At 42.0% G+C, this 10,114-nt stretch overlaps 1 protein-coding gene and 1 long non-coding RNA gene across 2 annotated transcripts in view; both read right to left on the bottom strand.

The window, feature by feature from the left end:
* Positions 1-2,806: 2,806 nt before the first annotated feature.
* Positions 2,807-3,810, bottom strand: LOC143139598 (uncharacterized). The gene is made up of 2 exons (XR_012990439.1): positions 3,730-3,810; positions 2,807-3,693 (listed from the first exon to the last, which is right to left on the bottom strand). It is a non-coding gene; the product is annotated as an uncharacterized LOC143139598 (long non-coding RNA).
* Positions 3,806-10,114, bottom strand: part of tmem71 (transmembrane protein 71) — a 19,779-nt gene continuing 13,470 nt past the window's right edge. Inside the window, exons 8-9 of the mRNA XM_076300175.1 lie at positions 9,675-9,765; positions 3,806-8,581 (exon numbers count right to left, since the gene is read on the bottom strand). Coding sequence (XP_076156290.1) covers positions 8,558-8,581; positions 9,675-9,765 — 115 coding nt within the window. The 3' untranslated portion in view covers positions 3,806-8,557. The remainder of the gene's footprint in view (positions 8,582-9,674; positions 9,766-10,114) is intronic.

Here is a 10,114-nt window from a genome sequence, read left to right as displayed (position 1 = left end):
TCGACTAAAACTTGACTAACAAAAATGATATTTGAATGACTAAATATGACAAAGACTAAAAAGGACATTTCGTCACAAGACTAAGACTAAATTAAAAATAGTTGACAAAATTAACACTAAATGAGTTGTTTGCAATATTGAAACAACTTGTATGTAAAAACAGTTCTGCAACACTGTCTATGTAAGTAAGATATGCCAGTTTAAATCATACAGTATGAATCCACACAATAAGCAAAGTGCAAAGACAATAAGCAAGGTGGTTCAGTGAGTAGGCCTATTGTGTAGAATAATTATAGGCTACTGTTAAAGTAAGTCTAATCTTTTTTTTTTTTTAGCTAGGGTTAGTTAAGTGGTCCTGAAACTGAAAAAGTTTGAGAAACACTGTCATAGGCCAAAGTATTAATGTTTTACTCCGCCTCGCTAGATAGCGATATGCGCCCAAACACAACACATTCCCCAAACAGACTCTCCATCTTAGCCATAGCTAACTTGCTAGCGAACTTTCCATATTAGCTTACTTGCTAGCAAACTTTGCATCATCAGTCTAACTAGTTAAATAGTTGACATTACATGATGAACATTTTCGTATGGACATTCTGGGGGATGTATAAGTATAAGTATATATACTTTTTTGATCCCGTGAGGGAAATTTGGTCTCTGCATTTAACCCAATGGTGAATTAGTGAAACACAAACAGCACACAGTGAACACACAGTGAGGTGAAGCACACACTAATCCCGGCGCAGTGAGCTGCCTGCTACAATGGCGGCGCTCGGGGAGCCTTGCTCAAGGGCACTTCAGCCGCAGCCCACTGGTCGGGGCTCGAACCGGCAACCCTCCGGTTACAAGTCCAGAGTGCTAACCAGTGGGCCACGGCTGCCTCACAATTTGTATGAGAGAAGCTTCAACTTCTGGGTATGTAGCATTGTGGCATAAAGCTTAGGTAGTTAGCTTGCTAACTCTGGCAGAAATCTCCAGTGTACTTGTTCCATGTAGTTTCGTGTTGCAGCCACAGGTTTGCAGCAACAGCACGTAGACTAGCTACAGAAAAGCTGTTGCGTATGAACTCATTTGGAATATTTTGAAAACGTAACAGCTAGATATTCTGTCTTTTCATTTTGTAGACGAAAATGAAGAGAGATTTTATCTTAGTTTTTATTTCATGCAAAACATTTTAGTTTTGTCTTTTTTCGTCAACAATAATGCATCTTAAGATAGTCTTAGTCAGTGTTTCAGGACATTACTATCGTCTCGTCTTAGTCATGAAAAAAAAGGTCGTTGACGAACATATTTCCTCTCGTCTAGTCTGACGAAATTAAGACTAATTCTTACTATAGCATATATAATATAATACTATAACACTATATAATACTGCTATCTTTGCCACCGTTATAATGGAAGCAATGCACTTTAAATTGTTATTTATTTTCGGAATGAAAATTCTAAAAATGTAAAACATTTTCACTGCAGTGTACAAAATAGGATAACTCAATTATGAGTAGTTTATTTACTGTTTATTGATGTAAAAATCTAGCTCTGTGGTGAATGTCAGCTGATGGTGTAGTTTCCAACTTCCCCGTGACCATGGAGCATTTTATAACGGAGAATCATCACCAGAGCTTGAATTATTCCAGTAAATAATAAGTAATAAGTAATCATTAAATAATAATGATTAACTATTAACTATTGAAAAACTAAACTAGTGAAAATAAACTTCACTATTGTATACCATATTATTGCATTTAAAGAATGATTTAAAATGTAAAGAAACTTCAAATGTGTTATGTGTTTAAAAGTAGAGAGTGTATGACTTCATGCCTCTGCCTTAACTACCGCCTGGAGCGTCGTGTCAAAGGAGGACAAACATGACATGACTTGAGTGTGTGCTACACATGACATGACTGAGTATGTGTGTTACACAACATGACTGAGTGTGTGTTACACACGACATGACTGAGAGTGTGTGTTACATGACATGACAGAGTGTTACACATGACATGACTGAGTGTGTATTACACACGACATGACTGAGTGTGTGTTACATGACATGACTGAATGTGTGTTACATGACATGACTGAATGTGTGTTACATGACATGACTGAATGTGTATTACACACGACATGACTGAGTGTGTGTTACATGACATGACTGAATGTGTGTTACATGACATGACTGAATGTGTGTTACATGACATGACTGAGTATGTGTGTTACACAACATGACTGAGTGTGTGTTACACACGACATGACTGAGAGTGTGTGTTACATGACATGACACAGTGTTACACATGACATGACTGAGTGTGTATTACACACGACATGACTGAGTGTGTATTACACACGACATGACTGAGTGTGTGTTACATGACATGACTGAATGTGTGTTACATGACATGACTGAATGTGTATTACACATGACATGACTGAGTGTGTGTTACATGACATGACTGAATGTGTGTTACATGACATGACTGAATGTGTGTTACATGACATGACTGAATGTGTATTACACACGACATGACTGAGTGTGTGTTACACATGACATGACTGAATGTATATTACACACGACATGACTGAGTGTGTGTTACATGACATGACTGAATGTGTGTTACATGACATGAGTGAATGTGTATTACACATGACATGATTGTGAGTGTGTGTCACACATGGAGACGTTAATGTGCAACTCAGTAGTCATACAGCAGGTGGCAGCAAAACCCCACACACCCACCCTCAGTTAATTTCACTCTCTCTCTCTCACACACTCACACACATACACATAATTAATTTAACACACACACACACAGTTGGTGTAAAAGGCTTTATTTTTCAGACAGATTCAATCTGGCACTGACAGAGTCAACCTCCAAAAAGATAAACAAGAGTGTATCGTCTGTGAGTCGAATGGTCTTCCACAAAACACTTCAAAAACACACGGAGAGCTGAACGCTGAAAGTGGCTGCTGGAGTCGTCCAATCATATTCTTGCATTTGCCCTTGGGGATCAATAAAGTATCTATATATCTATCTATCTATATGGCCACAATTTTGATAATAATCACAAGATTGTCCAATTAGATTGTATCACATCCGAAGGGAGGTGCCTCTGCTTAAATGCTGCCAATCACAGGTTCTCTGTTTGAATGCATCTGAAACTATTTCAGTGTTCAGTTTGCTTGCTCACTCGTCCAGTGGGTCCACTCCACACATCACTGTCCAGTGGGTCCACTTCACTTCACACATGACTGGATAGGAGAGGAGCGACTCGGCCATCGGCTTTAAGCGTCCACTCTCAGTGCTCACCACACAGCAGGGGCGTACGGGGCATTAGAATACACCCGTGGGGTATCTGGGGCATTAGAATACACCCGTGAGGTATCTGGGGCATTAGAATACACCCGTGGGGTATCTGGGGCTTTAGAATACACCCGTGGGGTATCTGGGGCTTTAGAACACACCCGTGGGGTGTCTCTGAGGTCCAGCCAGAACTGCTCAACACTGGAACAACAATCTATTCAGCCAATCAGAAAGCAATACACTATTCAGCCAATCGGAAACATAGATGGCATTGGGAACTTGATTCATCATCACCAGTAAGCACATTCCCCAACATACCTCCACCCCATGACACTGCCCATGCTGTGGGGTATACATGCAACTAACATGACAAAACAGACAGGCCTTATAGCGCCACCTGCTGGACAATAACAGATAGGCCTTATAGCGCCACCTGCTGGACAATAACAGATAGGCCTTACAAGCCATCCATGGAGAAATGATAACTGGTAGGCCTTATACCCCCCCCCCCCCCCCCCCCCCATGGACAAATGCTAACAGGTCGGCCATAAGACACCCCTGGTGGACAATAATAGATAGGCCTTATAACATCCCCCATGGACAAATGATAATAGGTAGACCTTACAACGCCCCCTGCAGGACAAATGTTAACAGTTAGACCTTACAAAGCCCCTAGTGATACAATATTATGAGATCCATCCCATAATGACCCCTCTAGCACTACAGACATTAAAACTCAATTCCCACCCCACTCGTAACAACCACAAATAGAGTTTTAACACAATATTACTTTGTGGCACATCTTTAACACACATATATAACTTTAACACAATGGTATTATAGCTCTTAGAATAGTCAGATTACAGGTGATACACTATTACTTGCAATTGGATTAGGATCAAGTCACTTTGAGTCTGATTAGCCTGATTAGGATCAAGTCACTTTGAGTCTGATTAGCCTGATTAGGATCAAGTCACTTTAACAGCGAGGCTGATTAGCCTGACTAGCCTTACGAGGCTGCAGTGTGTGTGGCAGAGCGTCTGGCGTGAGCCAGCCTTAGCCAAAGTTAGGGAACGATCAGACAGGATGCGCTTTGCCGCTTATAAAACGCAAAGTGCACTATGTTTTCATAAAAATGCAGGCGCTTTACTGCTTCGAGTTGAATTTTGGTTTAATTCAAGGCGCATAGGGCGCCTCCACAGAAACGCAAAGTGCAGCAGGCGCAAAAAACACAAGGCGCAAAAAACACGAGGCGCATAAGCAAAACGCTTACTGCCAACAAAACACAACATACAAAGGCACCTCACTGCAAAAACTGCGTCCTGTCTGATCGTTCCCTTAAAGCACAGTAAGTGTCCTGAGAGGGCCACTGTCACACTACACATAGCGTTTACCGTTAGGACTATACATGCTAAGGCACTGTCACAGTTAGCTACAGCTCACTCCATTAATGCTAGCGTGATCAAAGCTACTGCTAACGCACCACACAGATCCAGCCACTGCTAACACTGATGCAGACCTGACGGAGCCACACTTAGCACTAGTATGCCATTCCACTGGCATGTAGCTATGGCTACCATTAGCATGTCTAACAGCTAGCACTGCTAACATGCCTCAAAGAGCTCATGTACTCACAAAATATCACGCAAAGCCACAGATCATACCGCAGGCCACTGAGAGTGAATCTATTCCATATTTGCTAAGAGTTAGTAAAATACCAACTGGCTTGAGACAACATATAGTGTTGTCACAACATATAGTGTTGCCACATTTGATTTGTGGAAATCCGGGACATTGTGCCCAAAAAAAGTTATGATTGTGATTAATGTTAAATGCCTACAATTAATATTATTACTGTGTGTTTTTAAATATTAATTTATAAAGAAATGCTTCAAATATTTGTCCCTGAAACTCCGCTGGAACAGGGTCGGATTCAACAGCTACTTATCCAATACACACAAATATGCACACATGGACATGGGCGGACTGGCCATCTGGCATACCGGGCATTTTCCCGGTGGGCCGACGCACCTTTTGGGCCGATAGAATAGGCTATATATGTAATCACAGCACGGCCTTACTATGTTAGCATTACCATATCATTACATTATCGCAATTAATAAGTCATTATAATCATCATCGTCAGCATGGCATGTCACACATAGCCTACCTGCTCCACCAGTGAGTGAGTTCTTATCATGTAGCCTCAATAGGGCGAGCACTCTCCACCACCTGCACATATTGTCCCTCGGCTCTGTATGCTTGCTTACATCCTCGTTCAAACTCAACGAACTTCAACATGTTGCTGACATACAGTATGCTAGCCTACTTGCAATATTGTATTTTTGAAGCTTCTACATTGGTGTTAATTTTGCACAATTGTCACTACAGGCACCTGCCGCAATTTTGTGTAGGCAACTTCGATTAACTTTTGATGCGCTCACAGAATCCTGGCTCTGAGCCAAAATGGGAGGGGTGGGGCCTGACGTGAGCTGTTATTGGATCAGTCCAGTGTCTAAAAGACTGTAAACTGACGGAAATGTAAGCTAAAACGTAAAGTCATGCACAAGCCAACTAAGCTATATATAACCTATAGATAGGCTACTGGAACTGGAAGACACTAAAGATAATTAGTTCATGTAGCTATAGTGTTCCAAAATGTACCAGCAATTTAGGTAGGTAGTATAGCCTACAGGAATAAAATATTTCCAGCCCTGTTTATTTTGTGTTGTTTCAGTTGTCCTACAGTGATAACTGGTATAAATTACATTAATGTCTACAACAATCTGGGTAATTTAACTCTTTACACATAGGCTTCAGTATTTTTTTGGTGCTGCTTTCAATTGAAAATGTAGCCTATTGAATAATATGAAATGATACTTTGAATTCAAGCAGAAACTCTTCTAATTGCTTGTATAGCCTACTTGAATATGGAGATCATGTGCTCCATGCCTACCTCTGATCAGTCAGAGTGAGGCCTACATCACTTTCAGTGCTCCATGACAGTTGAAAATATACATATTCAAGGGTAATGCAAAGATTCTGTATTTAATTAGGTGGGCCCGACCAATTTGAGGGCCGCTTGGGCCAAATATGCCAGGGCCGATTTTTGGTCCCAGTCCGCCCCTGCACATGGATAATTACCACTATAATTATTCTCTCTACTGACTAATCTCTTCCCTCACAATAACACACTTTTTATTTACCCTTCCTGCTTGCTAACGGCCACAACCAATCAGAGAAATGCCTAATGACCCTTCTATGAGGCTTCATGCGACATTATTTACCTGTGATAAGTCTTCATTAACGTGCTAATTATGCCATTATAACATCCCATATTGATAGAGTGTGAAGTCATTTTGTATGCGTCCGATTAGCATTTTTGCACGTTCGTTTGTAAGAAAAAATCCCTATGAGAAAATGAGTGGGGTTTCGAGAAATCATAAAAGTAATACAAATAAAATCAGTGTGTTTGATGTCTCCATGTGGACCTTAGACCCGTTACAATATGACTGTTGTGCTTCACCTCACTGTGTGCTCTGTGTGTTCACTAAATCACGGATGGGATAGATGCAGAGACCAAATTCGCCTGTATACTTGGCCTAGAGACCTGATCTACCTGATTTACAGTTAGCTTAAGTCAACATGTCGATTACAGGATGGTTTGGTATCCACAAGCTGTTGGATAATATAAACAAAGGTCCTTGATAACTAGCTCCGCTTTAACCCTCTGGTATAAATCAGCTGTTTTAGGCACTATGGCTGTGATTTAAAGTTACATGAGAAGTCGAGGGGAGAGCGTAAATTCTACTGTAACCATGGATACCACTCAATGGTCCCACTTGCTGCACCAGGCAGGCGATAAGATGTAGTCTGCCTAATTTTTGCTTTACTCACCAAACCTAATCCCTAGGTGTTCTACGGCAGATTTGCAAAAAGTCCATTCATCATCCTATAGAGATTTTTTCTTATGAATCAAGAAGTGTTAAAATGTTAATGTTAAACACTACACACTTCTGGCTTCCTTCTCCACTCTATGGAGCTTAATGACATATTCTACTGATGTCACAGTGACATCATCCCTGTTAAGTCCTTATAGCTCTTCTCAAATTGTCAAATATTTTAGCCCTGTGCTAAAACACACACCACACACTCCCCAAGTGTGTGTGTGTTATATGAAGGCACTTAATATAATTCAAGATAATTTAAAGCGTTATTATGGCACTTTTAGAACACTTCCTCAGAAATGTTTAGCCTAGCATAGCGTTAGTCTAAAGCAGTCCAGGTAAATAGAGCGTTAGCAAGTCCTCTGATAAAAACACTAAAAAGATTCTTTTGATTAAAACATTTAGAAACTTCTTCTGATTAAAACATTTAGAAACGTCTTCTGATTAAAATACTACATGGTTCCTCAGTCTCAAAACTCCTGTAATATTTGGTGAGGAGAGAAGAGGTGCAGGTAGCGATCATCTTGGTCCCCTCGGGACGGCTAACCACTAGCTGCTAACTCCCAGAGTGCCTCACGACACCGCACACCACGTCACACCGAGCTGTCGCACTCATGAACCAATGCATGCTGGGCCAGATGAGGACCAGCTCCCTTCAGCTGATTGGCTGTCTCTCTCTTTTTGTCCACACACTGAGCATACAGCAGCCCAGCGCGATGCGAGGCTGAATTTGCCACAAGTTAACTATTAGCATTAGCCAATGTGTTAGCCATTAGCGTTAGCCATTAACGTTAGCATTAGCCAACGTGTTATCCATTAGCATTAGCCATTAACGTCAGCATTAGCCAATGTGGTAGCCATTAGCGTTAGCCATTAACGTTAGCATAAGGTCTTATGCTGATAAGGCATGTTATAAAGTTATGTGCCAATTTCTCTTCCTGGCCTCGGCCTTGGTCATGTTCCTCCGTGCCAGGCAGTGAGACGTGTGTCTGGTAGAGAGCAAAGCGCTCTGAACATGAATACACTCATAAACATACACATGTGCACATGCCCACACGCACGCGCACACACACACACACACACACACACACACAGGAACAACCCTCAATAGCATCCTGCTCTACAGAAGCACTACCCTCAAAGCTGGTTTCACATTGGTTATACGGGAGAAAGGGAGATTACATTATGCATCCAGATGTGTGTGTGTAAACATCTGGAGGGTGTGTGTGTGTGTGTGTGTGTATGATATATCTGGACAGGTGTGTGTGTGTGTGTATATGATCTGGATAGGTGTGTGTGTGTGTGTGTGTGCTTTTATTCATTCCTGGAGGTGATGTCCTGCAAGAGGAGGAGAAATTATGATAATTAGAAATGATATCGTTCAGCTAGAAAACAAAAAATAAGATAAAGAAGTCCATACTTATATCTACTTTTACTTCTACTAGTACTTATAATATGTAGTAGTGTAGTAATATGTATGTAGTAGTGTAGTAATATGTATGTAGTAGTGTAGTAATATGTAGCAGTGCCGTGCGGGCAGGGTGAGCAGGATATATAGCCTTATATGTGACTGGGTAGCCTGCTAGCTCAGTGTGTTATATGTGACTGGGTAGCCTGCTAGCTCAGTGTGTTATGTGACTGAGTAGCCTGATAGCTCAGTGTGTTATATGTGACTGGGTAGCCTGCTAGCTCAGTGTGTTATGTGACTGGGTAGCCAGCTAGCTCAGTGTTATGTCACTGGGTAGACTACTAGCCAGCTAGCTCAGTGTTATGTCACTGGGTAGACTACTAGCCGGCTAGCTCAGTGTTATGTCACTGGGTAGCCTACTAGCCGGCTAGCTCAGTGTTATGTGACTGGGTAGCCTACTAGCCGGCTAGCTCAGTGTTATGTGACTGGGTAGCCTACTAGCCGGCTAGCTCAGTGTTTTATGTGACTGGGTAGCCTACTAGCCAGCTAGCTCAGTGTGTTATGTGAATGGATAGCCTATTAGCCAGCTAGCTCAGTGTGTTATGTGAATGGATAGCCTATTAGCCAGCTAGCTCAGTGTATTATGTGAATGGATAGCCTACTAGCCAGCTAGCTCAGTGTATTATGTGACTGGGTAGACTACTAGCCGTTAGCTCAGTGTGTTATGTGAATGGAAAGCCTACTAGCCGGTTAGCTCAGTGTGTTATGTGAATGGATAGCCTATTAGCCAGCTAGCTCAGTGTGTTATGTGACTGGATAGCCTATTAGCCAGCTAGCTCAGCGTGTTGTGCGCTGACACAGCCTCAGAGTGAAAGAAGGGATTCTCTTCTCTTGCATGAATTTTGGGACAACCGTGGTGTTGCCATGGTAACCACACACTATGTTTACAGGATAGTTTCTATGGTTACCTCATACAAGTGTTGAAGGGGAAGTTTTTAAGTTATGGTTGCCATGGTAACTCACCTCTGTCTTTGCACACCTCCACCTAACATCTTTACGCAATGACGACACCAGGAGAAAGGTTATCGTCACGACAACACCTCCCAACAACCATCTGTAGAAGATAACATCATCAGATATGCTGAACACACACACACACCACACCACACACACACACACACACACACACACACACACACACACACACACAAGTCACTTTCAAACATGACGTCTGGACAATGCCCTGGTAATTGGGGCCAGATCTCATGCGGACTCGAGTGTTCAAACATGACCCTCTCGTTCATACATGAGTAGATAGGTGAGGAGGTTGAGGTTGGCACTATAGTCTGGGTGGTTTGGGTGAGGAGGTTGAGGTTGGCACTATAGTCCGGGTGGTTTGGGTGAGGAGGTTGAGGTTGGCACTATAGTCTGGGTGGTTTGGGTGAGGAGGTTGAGGTTGGCGT

Source organism: Alosa pseudoharengus, unplaced genomic scaffold (assembly GCF_046254945.1).
Source record: "Alosa pseudoharengus isolate Yale_2024_CS ecotype anadromous, Long Island Sound unplaced genomic scaffold, YU_APseudo_1.1 YU_APseudo_1.1_scf_22, whole genome shotgun sequence".
Taxonomy (NCBI): domain Eukaryota; kingdom Metazoa; phylum Chordata; class Actinopteri; order Clupeiformes; family Clupeidae; genus Alosa; species Alosa pseudoharengus.
Note: the sequence above shows the minus strand (reverse complement) of the source record. Positions and strands in the feature narration are given on the sequence as shown.